At 47.8% G+C, this 20,582-nt stretch overlaps 1 protein-coding gene across 1 annotated transcript in view; it reads left to right on the forward strand.

Moving 5' to 3' along the window:
* RGMA (repulsive guidance molecule BMP co-receptor a) overlaps positions 1-19,081 on the forward strand; it is a 35,637-nt gene extending 16,556 nt beyond the window's left edge. The window contains exons 3-4 of the mRNA XM_083412247.1: positions 12,418-12,929; positions 14,005-19,081. Of these exons, the coding sequence (XP_083268373.1) occupies positions 12,418-12,929; positions 14,005-14,715 (1,223 nt within the window). The 3' untranslated portion in view covers positions 14,716-19,081. The remainder of the gene's footprint in view (positions 1-12,417; positions 12,930-14,004) is intronic.
* The last annotated feature ends 1,501 nt before the right edge of the window (positions 19,082-20,582 follow it).

Raw genomic sequence — 20,582 nt, forward strand, 5'->3', positions numbered from 1 at the left:
GGTGTTTTTACATGAGTAGAATGTGTGCTTTTAATTAAAAAGGATCTCTGGGAACATAGGAATTAGTTCATTTCTCCCCCAAAAATATAGTCCGCCCCCCACAAAGGTCTGAGGGACAGTGGACCCGCCCCCTGCTGAAAAAGTTTGCTGATCCCTGCTAGATGGTCCTTGGCATCTCTGTGTAGGACTGGAAGAGACCCCCTGCATGAATCCTTGGCATGCTGCTGCCAGTCAGTATAGACAGTACTGAGCTAGATGAACCAATGGTCTGACTCAGTAGAACCCAGCTTCCTAAGATCGCATCCAGGAAGGTAAAGGTAAAGGGACCCCTGACCATTCGGTCCAGTCGTGGTCGACTCTGGGGTTGCGGCGCTCATCTTGCTTTACTAGCCGAGGGAGTCGGCGTACAGCAGAGTAATGTGGCCAGCATGACTAAGCCGCTTCTGGCGAATCAGAGCAGTGCATGGAAACGCCGTTTACCTTCCCACCAGAGTGGTACCTATTTATCTACTTGCACTTTGAGGTGCTTTCGAACTGCTAGGTTCGCAGGAGCAGAGACCGAGCAATGGGAGCTCACCCCGTCGCAGGGATTTGAACCGCCGACCTTCTGATCGGCAAGTCCTAGGCTCTGTGGTTTAACCCACAGCACCACCCGTGTTGTACCATCCGGGAAGGTACTGTTCATTTAACTAGTGCTTCCACAGGGCGTGTTGGTGTTATTGCAGTGGAATTCAATTCCAAGGCAGATGTGTTTTCTTGGGTGACGTCACAGGGTTGTTAGCACAGAAAATGCTAGTTGGCTATTCTTATAGAGCAGTGTCAAGCAACCTTTATGTCCCCGAGGGCCAAATGCAGCAATGGTTGGGAAGTCAGGGGCCGCTTGCCAGAGGGCTACATAACTACAAAGGCTTATTCGTATGTATGCATCCACATGTACACACACATGTGATTGCGATGGGGAGGAAGTTGCGTGTGGGACTGACTCTCTCCTCACAACCACAAGCATGGGAGCTATACAGTGGTACCTCGGGTTACAGGCGCTTCAGGTTACAGACGCTATAGGTTACAGACCCAAAAATAGCACCTTGGGTTAAGAACTTTGCTTCAGGATGAGAACAGAAATCGCGCAGCGGTGGCAGCGGGAGGCCCCATTAGCTAAAGTGGTGCTTCAGGTTAAGAACAGTTTCAGATTAAGAACGGACTTCCGGAACGAATTAAGTTCTTAACCCGAGGTACCACTGCATAGGGATGTAGGGAGTCGGACAATTGGTCCTTCTAGTTCAGCAGCTCTCCAGGGTTTCAAGCAAGGTTCTCTCCCAGCCCTCCCTGGAGATGGTAGGGATTGAATCTGCGACCTTCTGCTTGCAAGGCAGATGCTCTACCACTGAGCTATGGCCCTTCCGTACTGCCAGGCAGTAAAATTTGATGGGAGTAATTTGGCAGTGGGAAGTGAACCTCAGGATCGCAAAGGTGGAATATGCCAAAGGACCTCTCTACCTGTTCTGTCTCCTACTGTTTCTAGCCTTTTTGAAAGCTTGCAAACCAGAGGAGGTAGCCGAGGGCTAGTGCCTCAAGTAACTGAGCTTCCATTTAACAATCGCTGCTAGTAATAATAACAATGCTGAATGAGATCAAAGGAAAAGGGACAGCTTTATATTCCTGCCTTGCAGGGGGGTGGACTGGATGATCCTCAGGGTCCCTTCCAACTCTACAATTCTATGATCCTGGCATACCTGATGCCCACTGTGGTTTCCAACAGAAAAGCCTGGCAGATGACGGCTACAAAGTTGTGCATAAAGACAGCCATAATAGCCTCCCTTGTCCCTTGTTAACCGCTAGTTCACACACTTATTTGATGTGTTTTCTTATAATTTCTTACTGCTCTGTTATAATTTCTTACTGCTCTGTGGGTTACAGCAATTTAAGATGCAATACTGAAGCAGTCTAAAACAAAGGTCTAAAGCAAGTTGTGGTTCACAATTAGTTCTTTATTCATGTGGTCCATAGTGTGTGTGTCTGTAAAAAACACAATTAAAAAGCTTAAAGTATCTAGTTGCTACAACAGGCAGGCAAATCATTAAGTGGTCCACCAAGATCCTCAGTGATTTCCGAGTGGTCTGTAGTTTGAGAGCCGCTGAGCTAAAACCAACCACAGTCCGAAGAACAGGGTGCATCGAAACTAACACTGCAATACAGCAATGCTGATGCAGTTGGATGCATTCTGACTTAACACAGCCAACGAAGAAAACTAAACTAAACTAAAGCAACAACATCCCATTCAAATGGATGGCAAAATCAAATTGCTCTTAAGAGTTAAAAAATAATTAAATGCTTACGTTAGCTGTTCTTATAAGCCTGGGAAAACGGAAGTGTTTTTTGCCTGGCTCCTCAGTTAGGTGTGGAGGAGCTTACATTTCTCAGCCTGAGGGATGTATTGTCCTCTGAGGCAATCTTGGGGGGGGGGGGGCACGTGCCAGTGGTGGGGGGGGGCCACAAACATGAATCTTACCTTTGTACAGTAGGGCTATTTTCCTCACATGCTCACACACCCCTCATCTGGGCAAGCGAGGGGCATTTTCAGAGTTCAGGGGTGTATTCCAGTTCCTCACCACTGACCTAAAGTGATAGCAAGGAAGTCTCCTTGGGGAGAGCAGTGCTTGCCACATTAAAACTAGAGTCGCCACAAAAAAGGTTCTGCTTCCGTCCCAGAGAAATCGCTCCTTCTGGGCAGTGTGCTCTCTGATGTGGCGTAAGGGTGCAAGGATATTGTGTAAGAAACCCAGGACTGCTAGCAAAACTGGGGTCCTGGATCAAGGTCCTCCACCCCAACAGATTATGCATGGTGAGGGCAGGGGGAAGTGTATAAATAAATTCAGGGTGGAGAAAAGGAAGGACTTCATTACATTACTTATGGAAGTCACTGCCAGGAGTTTTGATGATGGCCACTGGCTTAGATGACTTTGGTAGGGGATTCTCAAATGCAGGAAAAAGACTTGACCTATCAGTGACTATTAGTCAAACCTCCAGTTTCAGATGCAGTATACCCCTGGAAACCACATGGAAGAGGATCTTTGTCTTCATCTGTTTTTAGGCTTCATAGTGAAGGCCTGTCTAAACAATACAGTTTTCAGAAGACATCTAAAAGAAGGCAGGGAGAAGCTGCTGGGGGTCTGCACAGGGCAGTGCTTGCCACAATAAAAACTCACTCCCAAGGTCAACCAAACCTCAGGGGCCTCATGGGGATCTCCAGAAGTTATCCTAGATATCCTACAATCATAGAGTTAGAAGTGACCCTGAGAATCAAGTCCAATGTCCTGCAAGGCAGGAATATGCAGTTGTTCCATATGGGGATCAAACCTGCAACCTTGGCGTTATCAGCACCACGCTCTATCCAAGTGAGCTATCCAGTGCCCCATTGGAGAATCTCAGTGTTCAAGGTGGAGCTTGAGGGATCAGATGGTCTTTAAGGTGCTTTGGGCTCAAGTTGTTCAGGCCTTTGTGAATGAACCCAAGAACCGGCCTGGTAGCAAATAGGCAAGCAGTTCAGCAGAGGAGTTATGTGACTGCCAGTATCCTGCTCCTGTGAGCAGCCTGGCCGCTGCAGCTTCATCCCCAGACAATGTGGGTTACAGCCATCAAGTCTTGAGATTACCAGCGCATGGAGCGCTGTGGTCTGGCTTGTTGCCGTCCAGTGTGTTAAGTCGGCCTGCAAGAGGTGACTAAAGGGAGAAGTTCACTTGCTCTGCCTCAGCAACCCCAGTTGCCATTCTCATTGTTCTCCGCCAATTGGAGAGTGGCAGTCTGAAGGATGGAGCCTTCTCTGCCAAGGAAAAGTGAACCTCCACAGGTACAGGAGGCAAGCAGGCAGAGCTAGTGCGCTTGTTCCCAGAACTACAAGTCTGCGCACCAGCAGAATGCCTCAGGAGTGAGAGGATGTCCCTGGGTGGCTGGGTAGATAGGTTCAACTGCCAAATCAAAACCCGAGTCCACATAAAACTGAAACGCAACTATCCTTGGAAATGTCTGCTTCTCTAAATGTTGCAATGCCACTTTCAACAAAAAAGGGGGTGCAAAAAAGCACATATTATGGGAAGGTGTTCACGGGAGAATATGCATGTTCGTGAAAATACCGTACATTATATTAGAGAATCGTAGAGTCTTAAAATCACAGAATCGTAGAGTTGGAAGGGATTGCATCTAGTCCAATTCCCTGCGATGCAGGAATCTTTGGCCCAATGAATGCACCATAAAAATGCACGATATTAGGGGCGAAAAAATGTGTGCATTGGGAATGCAGAGGGAAATGTATGCCTTTTCATTAAAAAAATAATAATGTTACAAACTGATGAAGAAGAGGTGAACAGGAAAAATGAGAAAGCGAGAGAAACCAACATGGGCAGATTTTTCCCTCCCTACTAAAGAGGACTCTGGGCGATGCTGAATGATCTGATCTGATCTGATGTAGTAACAGCTGCCTAGCTTGCTGTTGTCCTACTCACGGCTTCCCTGTCAGTGATAGCCACAGATAAGAACACGAGACAAGCCTTGCAGGATCAGGCCAATGACCCATCTAGCTCAACATCCTGCTCTCTCGCTGGCTGACCCGATACCTGTGGTTAAACCCACGGACAACCGCCCTCTGCCCACCTGGGATTCCCATCAACCCGCATTCAGAGGCAATAACGCCTCCCAACAGTGGAGGTAGAACGTAGCCAGCTTGACTAATAGGTGGTGTCAGGAGAGGAGGAGAAGGGGAGGGCTATGAGAGGAACAGAGAGGGAACCCAGACATGGTCCTAGCCGCAAGCTTTGGATGTGCACTTGAAAGGAAAACCATCTTTAAATCGAGGTTGTAAATCGCCAGTTGCTGTGGCTATTTCAGAATCAGCTCTGAAGGGTCCCAGTTCCCCTTTCTCGGTCGCAACATCTGGGCAGGTGTGATGATCGGCTTAAAACTGTGGCCTAGTAACTTGCGTAGGTTATTGGTGTGGATATTTGGCTGATAAATGCTGCTGATACATCCTCTTAACACATGAAGCCCTCCTTAAAAGTGCACTTTTTCCCACACCAAGCTCCCCGCATCCAGATGAGCTCCTGCTTAGACAGCTAGATCTTACAATAATACTTCAGCACTTCTGAAAGATGTTCCAGTGAGTTTCTAAGGGAGTGGGAACAGGAAGTGAGTTTTGCGGAGCGGGGACATCAGCAGAAACCCATTTCCCGCAAACGATTTGCCTCTCGATTTTGCTGAGAAGCCCAAGTTGTTGTGCTCTGCCAGACACCCATTTTTATTCTTCTTTTTTAATCTTCAGCTCCTGATCCTTTATACCCCACCCTTCACTGGAATCAACACCTCCGCCTGAGAATGCTGCAATGTTTTGGCAGTGATCTGTTATATGCATTTGTTTTTGTTGAGAGTTATGTGCCTGGGGCTCTTTTCCTGTATTCCTTTCGGATTGCATGTGTGCAAGGCAGAGCAAACATGTGTGTGTGTGTGTGTGTGTGTGTGTGTGTGTGTGCATTGAGTTGAGCTGAACTCAATTCATGAGTTCCCACAATGAAGCATCTTCCTGCCAATAATTTCATGGTGGAGGCAAGCTGAAGCCTCTTGAAGTCCCTGGAGCTGGAGTGAAATATGCAGGTGTTATTTATATGCAAAATCCCCGCCATAATGCAAGATTGTTTACTGCAAGAATCCAATAGAATCTGCACTGTGTGTCTACACATGGAGGCGCCCAGAGTAGAAAACAAGGTGTGTGTGTTTTTTTTTTAAAAAATGTTTTATTTTAACTTGCATCCCACCTGATTTTCAGAAGGCATCTAACAAATCCAGACATCATAAGAATATTAAAATATATATTGCAATCCCTGCTTCCAAACCCTGTCATAACATCAAAGAATCGACTTTAAAAAACAAAGCCAAAACTATAGTAGCAATTCCAAAAAGGGCAATCAGGGTTAAAACATAGGAACAGAAAATGAAAAACCCTTGCCTTTACTAGTTGCCTAAAAGACTATATTGGTATACCTGGGTTGAGAAAAAAGAGGTCTTACTGTGAAAGGTTTTGCCATCACAGCAGCTGTTTCTCCAGGTTTTGCCAACCCAGTGCCCTCCAGATGTTTTGAGCTCCGATCAGCCCCAGGCAGCACATAAACCAATTTTTGCCAGGCCTGGGGCATTTCCAAGTGGCCTTTTTATCTGCTCTGATTTGTTTTCGGGGAGAATAGGAAACAGTGGCTGTATAGCAAGCACGCATCCTGATTTGTTTGCATAGAGATTAGATGACATTGCATCAATGAAGGTGTTGCCCCACACTTTCTGGTAACCTTCCTTATCGCAAAAAAAAATCCAGTCTTTGGAGGGAAGCAAGCAAATTCATTGTGCAAGACCTCCCATTCAGCTGTAATTGTGCAACCTGAAGCTGCTGGTATGTGATTGAATCTTGCTTGAAAATTGGGACTGTCTTGAAGTGCCCCTTGTTGCTTTCTAGCTGCTAATGAAACATTGTGTGTGTGTGTTCTTCAGACTTTGGACTGCAGCTTCAAACTTTGGACTGCAACTCCCATCATCCCTAGCAAGCAGGAACAGTGGTCAGGGATGATAGGGATTGTAGTCCCAAAACAGAGTGAGGAAAAGTTGAAAGTGAGATGCTGTGAGGAACCATGTTCTGGTCCTTAGGCACCATCTCCTAGGGGCCATGGGGGCTTCGGCCCCCACAATAAAGTATTTGAGGGGGCTGGGCCTTTGGGGGTGAAGTCAAGACTGTTCGAAGGTTACAGAGCCTGCTGTGGTTGTGGAGAGACATGCTTAGTTTCAGCTGGGGCAGACAAAGACATCCAGTTGTGCTGCTACAGAGGCACTACGGTGTTTCTTCTCTCTGCACTCCTCCCAACCATCATTCCTTCTCTGGTCATTGCTATGGATGCACAACCTGACTGTCTCTCTTGTCTGCAACCACAGGGCGAGGTTGATGTTGCCAACCTTCTTCCCAAATTTGCATACTGTTTAACGGGCCTGGTCCCCGAAGCTGGCTCCCCGTAGAGCACATCCTTGCAGAACATCTCTTTAGTTTTTAAAGGAATTTTTAAAAAATCTAACTAACTTGGGTTTAAGTGAGGAGGGATATTCAGCTCCTTAGAGCGCAGGTGAGGCACTCTCTGTATCCAGGTCTTGAGACTCTCCTCAGACTATATTCCTTACCAGCCCTCTGCCCACTTTCGCTTCTGGTCCACGATGCCCAGTTGTCCACATGGGAATGTGTCACTCAGGCTGGGAAAACCAGCCCCGCTTTAAGAGGAAAGGCAGGAAGGATGCAAATGTCAAGAACATTGTGGAATCCCAACCCTAAAATCTTCCAGGTGCCCCCCTGCCTCCGAAAAAGATTCTTTCCTCTCTGCACCCTGAAACCTCTGCTCCATTACACAATAAAAATTGCCATGTAAGGAATGTTGGCTCTGTTTTCACCCCCTCCTCTACTTTCACGCCTCTCCCTCTGCTCTTGAAATCTGACCCAATTCCTTTGCACGTGGTGGTAACTTTATTGGCCTGTATTGGAGTCCTCCTTTTCTTTTTCACCCAAAAGATTTCGCAGATTTCATTGTCTCTCTTCCTTCAGCCAACCCCTTAGCTAGGGTCTCTGTGGGTCTTCCCACCCTTCCCCCAGTCTCTTTCCCCCCTTCAAATCAGTTTTATGGGACCCTTTCCCCCTGCTCCCTGATTTTTTGTCATGCAAACAAGCCTGTGATAATCGCCCTATTCTTTGGCAAAGGTCTTCAGCTCAATGATTAGCAGTTCAAAGGCTCAGAAGCTTAATGGCCTGTCAGGGCCGGCCCACAAACCCCATTCATTCCTGCTCTGGTCATTGGCAGGACTGGCCGGCCTCCTGTGGGTCCCTTTCAGCCCTGCCATGCCTATGGAGGGGCGCTGTTCAAAGCAGGCATCAATCACCACCAGGGCAGGAGGGCTGGGGCAAGGGAGGCTCCGGGCAACAATAGCTAGTGCATAGGGAAGAGGTGGTCTCCCTCTCATATAATACACAGCAGTTGGAACAGCTCAGTCGGTAGAGCATGAGGCTCTTAACCACAGGGTTGTGAGTTTGAGCCCCATCTTGGGCAAAAGGTCCCTGCATTGCAGGGAGTTGGACTAGATCAGGCATCCCCAACCTTCGGCCCTTCCACATGTTTTGGACTACAATTCCCATCATCCCTGACCACTGGTCCTGTTAGCTAGGGATCATGGGAGTTGTAGGCCAAAACATCTGGAGGGCCACAGGTTGGGGATGCCTGGACTAGATCCTTCCTTCCAATTCTATGAATTCTTTAGGGGAAGCCATGGCTGCTTAAAAGGCTGCTTTAAATGTATGGTGTGGATGGCCTGATGTTCTCTGCCTTTTGTATGCCTTGCAACCTGTTCTCACAGCCTCTGGGATGACCTGGGTGCAACAGCCCCTATCCCCACTTGTGATTCTCAGCAACTGGTATTCACACTCCCAAACTTGGAAAAACATATGCCAAGCTTGGAGCTGATGTATGTATTTTGGACCAACTAATGCATTATGGCAGACACTGTCGTAGACTAAAGTTCACTTCACTGGCAGATCAGCACATGGGTTTATCTTGCGCATGACAAGCAGTGAGGTTAGAGCAGTGATGGCCAAACTTGGCCCTCCAGCTGTTTTGGGACTACAACTCCCATCATCCTGTTAGCTAGGGATGATGGGAGTTGTAGTCCCAAAACAGCTGGTGGGCCAAGTTTGGCAATCACTGGGTTAGAAGGCAATGAAATGCAAGAGAAATATGCAGGCTACCATGCTAAAGCTTAGAGCTGCCTTCCCCAACCTGCTGCACGTCAGATGTTTTGGACTACAACTCCCCCAAGCATCAGGCAGCATAGTTCCATCAGCAGAGCATGAGACCCTTAATCTCAGGGTTGTGGGTTCAAGCCCCACGGGTGAAAGATTCCTGCATTGCGGCGGGTTGGAGTAGATGATCCTTACGGTCCCTTCCAACTCTACAATTATGTGATTCTATCTGTGGGGCACCAGCTTGGGGAAGCCTATCTTCGATGTGTGTAATGGTTACGTGGCTGTTTGAAAAGCAAACACAAACATCCCGGGATTAAAGCCTGCAGCAACATCCTGCATTTATTTATCCTCTGTGCCCGTGCGGACTCAGACCGTGCACACAGCCAGATAATACTGGATTTGCTTTTGCGCAGACTGTGGCACAGGGCAGCCTCTCGTTTGGCTCACCCGCCGCCTGCCCCCCACTGCACCCCCAAGTCCTGTGGTTCAGTTTTTCCTTCTCCCTGAGCATTTGGAGCCAGCGAGGCCTGCTCCTGTGCTAAGTCATCCGCGGCCGAAACGCAGATGTATTGTGAGTTGATGGAAAATGGATTATGTGAAATTGAACAAACAGGGTTTTCTTGGCTTCGGATCAAATCCGTTTGTCCAGAGCTGCGCCAAAGCTGCTGGCTGTACGGAGCGTGTTGCCCTGAGGGTGGGTGGAGAGGAGGGGAGGAGATGGAGTTACGGCAAGCAGGCATTAGCCCTGCCCAGATTCCAGATGGGAGACTGGGGGAGCGGTGGGAAGACAAGGAAGACAGGATCCCCACAATCTAGACTGCACCGATTCACTAGCCAGAGATGGCTGTGTTCTGCCTCCACAGCCAGAGACAGTACAGTGGTACCTCGGGTTACAGATGCTTCAGGTTACAGACTCTGTTAACCCAGAAATAGTACCTCGGGTTAAGAACTTTGCTTCAGGATGAGAACAGAAATCGCACGGCGGCAGTGGGAGGCCCCATTAGCTAAAGTGGTACCTCAGGTTAAGAACACTTTCAGGTTAAGAACGGACCCCTGGAACTAATTAAGTTCCTAACCCGAGGTACCACTGTAAATGCTTCTGAATACCAGTTGCTGGAAGCCACAGGCAGGGAGAGTCCTCTGGTCCTGCTTGTGTGGTTCCCACAGGCATCTGATTGGCCACAGTGAGAACAGGATGCTACACTAGATAGGCCATTGGCCTGATTCAGCAGGGTTCTTGACTCAGAGCAATTGGGGGCAGCTGCAGTGGCCAGTGTTAGAAACTCAGATATTTAAGCCAGGCGCCAAATAGCTCCTTCCAGTGGCATAGCGTGGGGGGTGCAGGAGGGGCCGGCCGCACTGGGCGCAACATCTGGGGGTTAGGGTAAAGGGGCGCAAATCCACGGGTTAGGGGGCGCAAATCCACGGGTTAGGAGGCGCAAATTACTTGCCTTGCCCCGGGTGCTGACAACCCACGCTACGCCACTGGCTCCTTCAACCAAGGTTACAGTCACCCAAACTGAACGTCTAGTTGCCATTTTGGGGCAAGGCTGCCCAAAAGTCTTGTTTTTCAATCACGACTGTGATTGATTCTGTTCAGATGGCAGCATTGAGCTAGGTTAAGAAAGTTGAGAACGTAAAAGAAGAAAAGTCACTTGATCCAGGGACAGTCCACATCTATATAGGCCTGTTCCTACCGCTTTCTTAATGGTGACATGGACCATTCATAAAATGTAATAATATTTTTCACAACTGTGAGCCGGGCAGGTGGGTAAGTGAAGACATGTGATGACAATTCACTATAACATTGTTCTCGAGCTGCACAGAAAAAGCATTTGGGTTCCTGAAATTCATTCTGACTGTGCAGATAAAATACAACTGATAGAATTTCACAGGATGTGGTATTCATGATCCCCAGGCATTTATCTCTAGATGGTGGAGATGACAGGCATCAAGAGGATAAGGGAATGGTTTGTGGAGACTCCCAAGGGTCAGCCTGGGAGGAGGTAGTTACGTCACAAGGCTGAGGTTCCTCACTCCTGCAGTAATCCTTAAAACAATCCTTGGACTGTAAGCTGGTTGGGGCAGGGACCTCCTACACAGGTCCTTAAATTCTGCTGCAAGGATGATTGAGATAATGTGAGCTGTGTGCTTTGTACACCTACAATCCTGCCCAGCTGGGGATTTCGGAGCAGAGAATTCTGGATTTACACCTCTGGCTCTCGGCTAAGATAAATATCACCACCTCTCACACCACTATCCAGCCTGGATTTCCCTTGTGGTATTGTGGGGTGTCAGCATAGTTGCTGTAATAGATTTCTCCTCTGCTGTTTTGTGCTACTCGTTCCATATGTCTCCCTCCCTCTGCGCACGCACACACACACACACACACACAGAGCAAATTGAGGGATCTTGACTCCTCTGCACTAGCGGGCCAAGGGGGTTGAGTCACGCTGGTGTTTTGCAATCTGAAGGCATTGGCACTGAGCAGAGGTGCTGAAGGCGGCCCTTTGTCAACCAATTAGGGTGGCCAACCAGCTGCAGCAGAGGTTGAGTGGCCCAGCGATGCTCAACTCTCAGTAAAAGTCTTTATCTCCTTCAAGCAAGAGAGAGGAGATGAGTGAGGAGGGGCTGCTTCCAGCTCTCAGATCAGGTGCATTAATGAGAGTTCGTTCAGGTGGGGGGGGCAGGGGGGGTTTGATGACACAGACCCATCCAATATCCTGGAGAACCACTGCTGGTCAATGTAGACACAGAACTGAACTAGCTGGACCAATGACCTGATTCAGTATTTTAGACAGCTCCTGACGCTCCAGGGAGAAGGTTCTCTTGTTGTGGAAAGAGCACACAGGACTGACTCCTGGAATTTATACCAGGCTTGGCCAATCAGGCAACTTCATGCTGCCTGTCAGTTACAGGAGAAGATGCCCGTTATTCCGTTCTACAGCTGAAGGGGCTGCTTCTAAGATGACCTGCTTATTGAGTCTTCATCCTGGTTCGTAGGGAGATTAGATGACATTGGCTGTTCAGTGAGCACACATTCTGATCTGCTTGTGGAGAGGTTAGACAACTTTGCATCAAAGCAAGGGTCACCCCGCACTTTTCCAATGTCTTGTCCCGTTGCTTTTTCTTATTCCACACTTTTCGGAGCATTCCCCTGTCACTGTCCAATAAGCAAAAAGTAAGTGTGTGTGTGTTTAAAGTGGATTTGTTGTGTTAGGTTGACACGAGTGCTTCAATTCACTTTAAAAGCACAAACCTAAAGTTCTAGTCTGTTTGAATCTATCCTGCAAAATAGTGACAGTCTGAGAGGTTGGGGAAAAGTATGGCTTTTGCATTTGTTCTTTTTCTTCTTTCTCTCTCTAATACACACACGTCTTATTGAAAGTTTATGTATGACACCTGGCTTTGGAAATTTGGCCTTATATGGAGACGTGTATGTGAAACAACACATCAAGCTGTTTCCCCCAGAACTTAAAACTACATAAAACCTTTAGGAAAACATCTCCCCCTACCGGCCTCAAACAGTTTCTTCTCTCTCTTTCCCCTGCCTAAAACTTCTCAAAATCTCTCTGTGTTTTAAAGGTGCCTGCCTTGTTTCCTTTCCCCCACAGTGACGTCTCAGTGCAAAATCATGAAGTGCAACTCTGAGTTCTTGGCGGCCACGTCGGGGCCCCACCACGTGGGGGCAGAGGACACCCCCGAGTTCTGCACGGCCCTCCGAGCCTACGCTCACTGCACTCACCGCACCGCCCGCACCTGCCGCGGAGACCTGGCTTACCACTCCGCCGTCCACGGCATCGACGACCTGATGGCCCAGCACAACTGCTCCAAAGATGGCCCCACTTCCCAGCCGCGGGTCCGCCCTCTGCCCCGAGGCGACAGCCAGGAGCGCTCAGACAGCCCGGAAATCTGCCATTATGAGAAGAGCTTCCACAAACACTCTCCTCCTCCCAACTATACGCACTGTGGGCTGTTTGGAGACCCCCACCTGAGGACTTTTTCTGACAGTTTCCAGACTTGCATAGTCCAAGGGGCATGGCCGCTCATAAACAACAACTACCTGAATGTGCAGGTCACCAACACACCTGTCTTACCTGGTTCCACGGCGACAGCTACTAGCAAGGTAAAGGCATGACCTATTCAGTGCCTGTTATTTCAAGATGACGATGCCTCACAGCAGCTTTGCTGAGAATTCCCACTTCTGTGTCTCACATAGCTGAATAAAGTAGGCACATCTCTAGGTCCACATTCACGCCGTATGTTTGAAATTTCCCCAGGTGCCAGGTGCATTTTGCAATTGGCATGGGTCCAGAAGAGCTTATTTCTTGCATTGATATCCCACCTTTTTCTCCAAGGAGTACATGGTTTACCCCCTCCCTAATTAATACCTACAGCAGCCCTATGAGGTAGGTTAAGAGGCTGTGACTGACCCAAGGTCACCCAGTGAGTGGGGGTTTGAACCCTGATCTCCCAGGTCCTAGTCAGACACTCTCACCACTACACCACACTGGCTTCCTAGAGTATTTCTGCTATGCGGCAGCTCTATAAATTAAGTAGGTAAAAAAATACAGGGAAAGCAAAATGACACTTAGAGAAGGATCCAAAATATTTCCCTTGAATTTGATTTATTCTAGATTGTTGTATTCAATGTTTTAATATATTGTAAACCACTTGGAGATTATATTTTTCAAGCATAAAGCAGATTAGAAATGAAATGAATAATAGTAGTATTTTTTTTAAATTCCACAGGGGAAAAAATGCTTCCTAGGCATTCCATTGTTCAACCTAGATTTAAGGTGCCATTTGGCAATTAGGTTATGTATCTGAGTTTCTAATGCTGGTCACACCATGTATTTAAAGCACTGGGATATCACGTTATCCCTGCAAGGGATTCTGGGAGCTGTGGTTTGTTAAGGGTGCTGAGAGCTGTTCTCTCCCCTCCCCTGCCGAGCTACAATTCCTAGAGTGGATTAACAATCCATCCCCTTTCCCTAGGGAGTTCTGGGACTACAGGTGCCATCATCCCCAGCCATTGGCCATGCTGGCTGGGACTGGGGGGCAAGTTAGCCACCCCTCCACTGAAGGGGCAGAAGTGTATGAGTGGCTATGGTTGGATCAATGAGCTCTTACCAATCTCAGTAACTCTCCCTTTTCATACCATCTCTCTCCCCACCCTCCAACCTTTCTTCCCTATTTAGCTCACCATAATTTTCAAGAGCTTCCAAGAATGCGTGGAGCAGAAAGTCTACCAGGCCGAAACGGATGAACTCCCAGCGGCCTTTGCCGATGGCTCCAAGAACGGTGGTGACAAGCATGGCGCCAACAGCCTGAAGATCACTGAGAAGGTGTCCGGCCAACACATTGAGATCCAAGCCAAGTATATTGGCACTACCATTGTGGTGAGGCAAGTGGGCCGCTACCTCACCTTTGCTGTGAGGATGCCCGAAGAGGTGGTGAAAGCGGTTGAAGATGGAGACAACCAGGGCCTCTACCTCTGTCTCTGGGGTTGCCCGCTTAACCAGCAGATAGACTTCCAGGCCTTCCGTTCGACCGTGCAGACCACAGAGAACCGGGCTCGCCAGAAAGGGGCCAGCTCTCCGTCTCCGCCAGCGCATTTCACCTATGAGACAGCCACAGCAAAGTGCCGGGAGAAGCTTCCGGTGGAGGACTTATACTTCCAGTCCTGTGTCTTCGACCTCTTGACGACGGGCGACGTCAACTTTACCCTTGCTGCTTACTATGCTTTTGAAGACGTCAAAATGCTGCACTCCAACAAAGACAAATTGCACCTCTACGAACGGACACGAGACTTGGAGACAGGCAATACGGCCCCCTTGGAGCCTCCCACACTTCTCCTTTTTCTGGGGGTGTTGGCATGCTTGAGCCAGTGGACAGCTGTTTTCCTATAGGCCGTCATCTGTGGCCGTCATTCCTGAGTCGGGGAAAACAAGAGAACAATTGTACTGGGTAACTAAGAGGCTGAGCCAGCTGAGAGCGAACAGTTTCAGTGACTGCTTTTTCTCCAGGGGGGAAAAAACCCCAGAAAAAGCAATTGATCGAATAGGTTTGAACCTTCTTTCCAAGTGAAGGCCTCCTTTTATGTTAAAGAGTTCTGAACTTGTGGTTGACCCCTGCTCTTGTTCCCTTCCTCCTCTGATAGGAAAGGATAATGGGAGGCTTCTCACTGTCCCCTCACCCCGATCCCTCCATGTTTGCTGTACTACAAATGGTTGTGGTGATTGTGACATTGGCGTTTGTGTAAAAGTCAAAGTAGGCTGCTGCTTTTTTTTTTAGACAGGCAGTGGCAAGTTGCCAGTTCCAGAAATGAACTGCAGGATCATGACTGAACAGAGGTGAAAGAAAGAAAGAAAGAAAGAAAGATCCGTTCAAAGGGTTATGTGCGAGCAGAGCTTAGTCAGGCATGGGCAGCAGAAGAGTTGTGTTCTCTCCCCCACAGCTGGCTTCTAGTTCAATGCACCTGCTTTTCCCGGGGTGTGCCGAACGCTCTTGGCAAACTGGCTCTCGCGTGCTCACACCCTCACACATGTGAGACTTGCCATTGCACGTGCAAACAGCTGTGGGTGCACACCCAGTTTCTGTGATCTTGTTTGTGTGCAGCTGCTGGCAGCTGCCTTTGCACAGGTGGGTGGGGAAAAGGATGAGCATTAAGCCTTCGCCTCCTCTGGCCCCAGAAGGATGGTGTACAGGAGACCCAGTCTCTAAGAACGTGCTTCTTCCCACCTTCTCAGCATCCAGCAATGAGGGAACCTTAAGGGGACGATAGTCCCTTTTAACGGAAAGAACTGAATTCCAAAAGGGAAGGGATTGTGGGACGATGCTGTGCTTTTTGACGTGGATCCAGCGTTACCTTTGTAGAAGGCCTTCCCTACAGCTCAGATCTTTGTTTTTCTTCAAGGATTGCTGTCTATTTGCTAATTCCTCTTTCCTCCTATCCTCCTCTGGTGCTTTCAGAGGGGTAAAACAAGGCCAGTATTTCGGTGGCCCAAAGTGCCACTTCCTTTTTGGTACAACCAAGGCTACCGTGGTGTCCAAGAAATGGGCATCAAGAACTTGCTTCCTTTCAGAGTCCTTTGCTTAGGTGACCCAAAATCCTCCTTCGGGTTTTTGTGCTGTAGAGAACAAATCACACCAAGCCATCGGGAGCCCTGGGGAGAAGCTTCAGAGTTCCAAAAAGACGTGCTTGTTTTCCCTACACTCCAGTTTGGTTCCCAAGCCTATGTTTGAAGATTGCAGTTGCCCCCTGAAATCCTCTTTTATGCATGAACCACAGGTGTGGTGATCAGATGATCCATCCTTCCTGCTGAAGAGAAGCCCACTGAGGAGGCTACCTGCTGGATCTCTGCATTCCTGCTCTGGGTTTGCAGAAATTCAGGAAGTAGATTCCTTAGAAAATGAGTAAAGTCTTCCCATTGCTCACTTTAAACTAGTGCTGTGCTGATATCAGTCCTCCAGTTTGCTTTCTTTGTTTTCTTCCCCTGCTAAAGGTGCTTCAGTTTTTATACCTCATTCTCAGGGTGCTTCAGTAGTGTGTGTGTGGGACTTTTGGTGGCAAAGTGGCCAAGAGTAGTCTTTGTTTTATTTCCAGTAATATTCTCCAGCCTCTCTGCAGCCTCCCCAGCTGCCTGGGCTTCCTGATCTGAAAAAAGCCCAAGGGAGGAGTTGCCTTGTGATGTCTTCCGCTTTGATTGACAATGCAGGCACCCAGGAAGGCTGCAGAGCACAGACCACCGGTGAGATGATTTGTGGAATGAAAGAAAGGTCACTCACAAGCACCCTTAACCACCTCCAAAGTAAGGGAAGCCCAACAAAAACCCCTGCACTCAACTCATGAGAATTTAATCAGAAGTATTTCTTCCCTGTGATAATTTTTGATTCCCCCCCCCTTCTCATTAATTGGTAGAAAAGGGTCAAATAAAATGCGGGAATGTTTTTTTTCTGCACAGCACTATTCAAAATATTGACCTTTTCAGGTTTGAGAGCAAACCATACCTCTATTTTAATTTGGGGTTTTTTTGGGGGGGGGCAGGGAAAGTAAGCCTCAGTATTTTGGAAAAGTCTTAAACAGTTTGGCATGCCTGTTCTCCTCTGTGTCTCATCACCTTGTCTTCCTGCATAGAGGTTTCCAAGCCAGGGAGTGTCTAGGAAAACTCTTACTGACCCTGGATAGAGATTCCAGGCAAATGGCATCTTCAGCTTGGATCCCCTGCCCCCTGACTCTCTTTGGCGGCTCACAGTGTGACATTTCAAGCCTCTTCCACTTTTCCCATCCTCACTTAGGGCCACATTGTACATGTCAAATGCAATCTGTGCACCAGCCGTGTCAGTTTTGTGGTGGAAGTTCCCAGATGTGTCCAGCCAGCAGGTCAACCACGGAAGACAAGCTTGAGGTGCTCCTTGGAACATCCCAAAGCCCAGAAGATGCACACCCATAAAACACAGCCATCGACATTGTTCCACAGTGACTGCACACCTGTGTATTTCATTATTTGTACACGCAGTGACTTGCATATATGCAAAATGTCACATGTGGCAACCTTCGTGTGGGTGTTGTGCTGTTTCCTATACAGAAGCTCTTTCTCTGTGGGAAAGAGATGGAGCTCATAACCCCAAATTCTTTCATTTGTTTGCTACAGCATCTCCTCTGCCCCAAGGAGACCCTTGTAGTGGAACAGAGGACTAAGCTATCAAAGAGCAGCATCTTTGAGGAACCAGCTCACATGGAAGGTGCTACCCCCATTATACTTGGTGATCGGTTGAAATTTGCCCAGCAGTCAAACATCCACCCACCAGCATCTCTGCTGCCCACACTGAAAAAGCAGCAGAGGAACACAATTTAGTAGCCATTTGATGTATAGGATTGTGTCTTCTAATATATAGAGTGCCCTCACATTGGTGACTGTACAGGGGTGTAGTTTTCTTTTCCTTCCTGAACGGTTTAAAGAAAAATACATGTTGACTGTTTCATTCTATGGTTTGTTCACCGATGGCCCTTTCCTCCTCCTTTCATCATTGATCTTGAAATTGGGAGCTCTCAACTTGAGCTGTGAAGTGTGCAAACTCGGGAGTCATGTGGAAGGAACGAGGAGATTGGGAGATGCTAAGGCTGAAAAGTGGGACTTGGCCTTCATGTACTCTAGAAGCGCTCACTGTAGCCAGAGGGGCTACAAAGTATTGCCCCTCCAGATGTTGCTGGACTTCAAGTCCCATCAGCCTGCAAGCCGTTATGGTCAGCTGTCAGGGCTGATGGGAGTTGGAGTCCCAACAATCTCTGGAGGGCCACAGCTTCTCTGTCCTTGGTGTGCAAGTTGAGCTCACCACCTTGGCGGCTCATTCTAATCCACCGGCAACTCGCAACAGCTAATGCTGCTTGTGTTTCAAAATTGTGGGTGCTACTCAGAGTAGACTCAATGAAATTCATAGACCCAAGTTGGCCATGTCCATTAATGTCAACAGGCATACTCTGAGTAGGAGCAATATTGGAGACGAGGCTCATAAGCTTCATTTCACCATATTTAGTTCAAAATTGTCTTCCTTGGAAAAATGGAGGCCGCGTTCACACCATACATTTAAAGCACTGTGATGACCATGTTAAAACAGTTGTGGCTTCCCCCAAAGAATCCCAGAAGCCATATTTTGTTAAGGGTTCTCAGAGTTGTTAGAAGACCTCAACACACATTCCCTCACAGAGCTACAATTCCCAGAGTTCCCTGGGAAGAGGGATTGATTGGTTTAACAATCTGAGAATGGTAGCTCTGGTAGGGAGTTAGGGTGTCTCCTCATACCTCTCAACAGACCACAGCTCCCCAAATTCTTGGGGTTAAGCCATGACTGACCAAAGTGGTACCATAGTGCTTTAAATGTATATGGCCTTTGTAAGGTCTTCAAATTAGGTAGCGATGGCCCTTCTTCATTGCCATTGCAGTTCCTCCTCCTCCTCTCCAGTTGACCTCACAGTCCAAAAAGTTCAAGAAGGTTTTCCAACTATAGGAATATCTCTAATGTTAAAAAATATTTTTTTAAGCACTTTATTTTGGTTTACATTATAGGGCTTATTCTGGCTTGCAGGTGAAGTGAAGCCGATAAAAACCCAATGGATTTTTAAAAAAACAAAAACACAAGGGGGGGGGGACACAATTCCAGCCTCACTGACCCTTTTCCTTCCCAGCTTCTTTTGTGTTTGTGTGTAGAATTTTGTCTGTAAATACTGTAAATTATTTATTGATGAAAAGTGCAAGTAAAACATTTTCTTCCCAACCATATGGACAGTGAATTCCTTTCTTGTGATGCAGTTTTTTGTAGGAGTGAGAAAAGTCGCAAACCATGTGCCTTCCTTTCCTTTTCATTAACTGCTTAGCCTAACTTCCCCCAGCCCAGTGGTCTTTGGATGTTTTGTGCTACTGCTCCCATCAGCCCCAGGCAGTGTGAGGTCTCTTAAAGAACTGAAATGTCTTCCCAATCTGTCCTAACCCTAGAGATGCTCACATGTGTACAGTTTGGGTACCTGTGTACTTACTAGCTGGTCTGTGCAGAACAAAAAACATACACTTTTTCCCACAAGCGTGTATATGTAGAGGCAGCTTGTACCTGTGTTCTGTGTGAATCAGCTTACTGAAACTTCCAGCTAAATTATTAAGGGACTAACATTGATTCCTCCCTGCCACCCCCTTGGTATGAAACAAAACCACCCCATAGCTCTTCCGTTGAGTGAGTTTTTAGAGTTGCGGCCATCAAATTTCTAGAACTTTTGCCAAGTATGTTTCAGCTGAAATGTGATCTAGGAACTGTAAAAATACAAGGGCCCCTGTTGACTCAAGCCAGCAGCCCCTTCAGTCCATCGTCTTCTTACAGTGATCAGCCCCAGATGCCTCTGGGAATCACTGAAGGAAGACATGAACACAACAGTGCTCTGCCCACTTACAATTCCTGGCAACTGGTGTGCAGAGGCCTGCCACCTCCGATAAACATCCACAAACTTCAGAATTCCAGAAAACGTAACGGGCTTTACTTATGTATGTTCTGGGTTTCTAGAGAAATGTGTCCATTGTATACCTTTGGAGATCTATCACAAGAATAAGATGACCAAACTTCTAGATAGAGCATTTATGGAACTAAAAGGGTGCGAGCCACACTAATAATAACTACGCAGGGGTTTAATACCTCCCACAGACCCAACAGGTTTCAGATGAACTCTCCCTCCTTGAATACCCCCCTTCTCTTCCAGTTCTGGGCCTCCTTGCGAAACCAGACTGCTCGCCCTTGCCAAGACTCTTGGAATAAATGGCTGAGTCAGTGTTTCCATTATAAAATCTGTCTCTATGGGGAACACGTCTCAGCTGTGAAATTTCACTCTTGGTTCCAGTGCTTACAGGTGTGGAAAATCCTTTGTTAGGCTCTCTCCTCCTGTCCTCTCGCCATGAATGACCTGCTGCATGAAAATGCTTTTATTTCTGCTCTTACTCAACTGTGAGGAATCCCAGGGTGTAAGGCAGAGCCCCAGCGGAGGAAGCTTCACGGAAGACGGGAAGCAGCCAGGCAAGTTAAGCACCTGTGAGAGTTGAGCAACAGGGCAAGGCCAGTAAATCCCTTTTGGTCTCAACAAAGCCAGGTTTCCAAGAAAACAAGCCCAACCAACAACCAAACAAAACTGTTTCTGAAGGCAGGAAGCCAGTTAGTTGAGGGTGGACTTCCCCCATCTGTTGTGCTATGTACAACTGCCCAAGGGACAGAAGTCAGAGGTGTGTGTTCTGTAAAATGC

The sequence above is a fragment of the Podarcis tiliguerta genome, assembly GCF_965153285.1.
Source record: "Podarcis tiliguerta genome assembly, chromosome: 14".
Classification (NCBI taxonomy): Eukaryota; Metazoa; Chordata; class Lepidosauria; order Squamata; family Lacertidae; genus Podarcis; species Podarcis tiliguerta.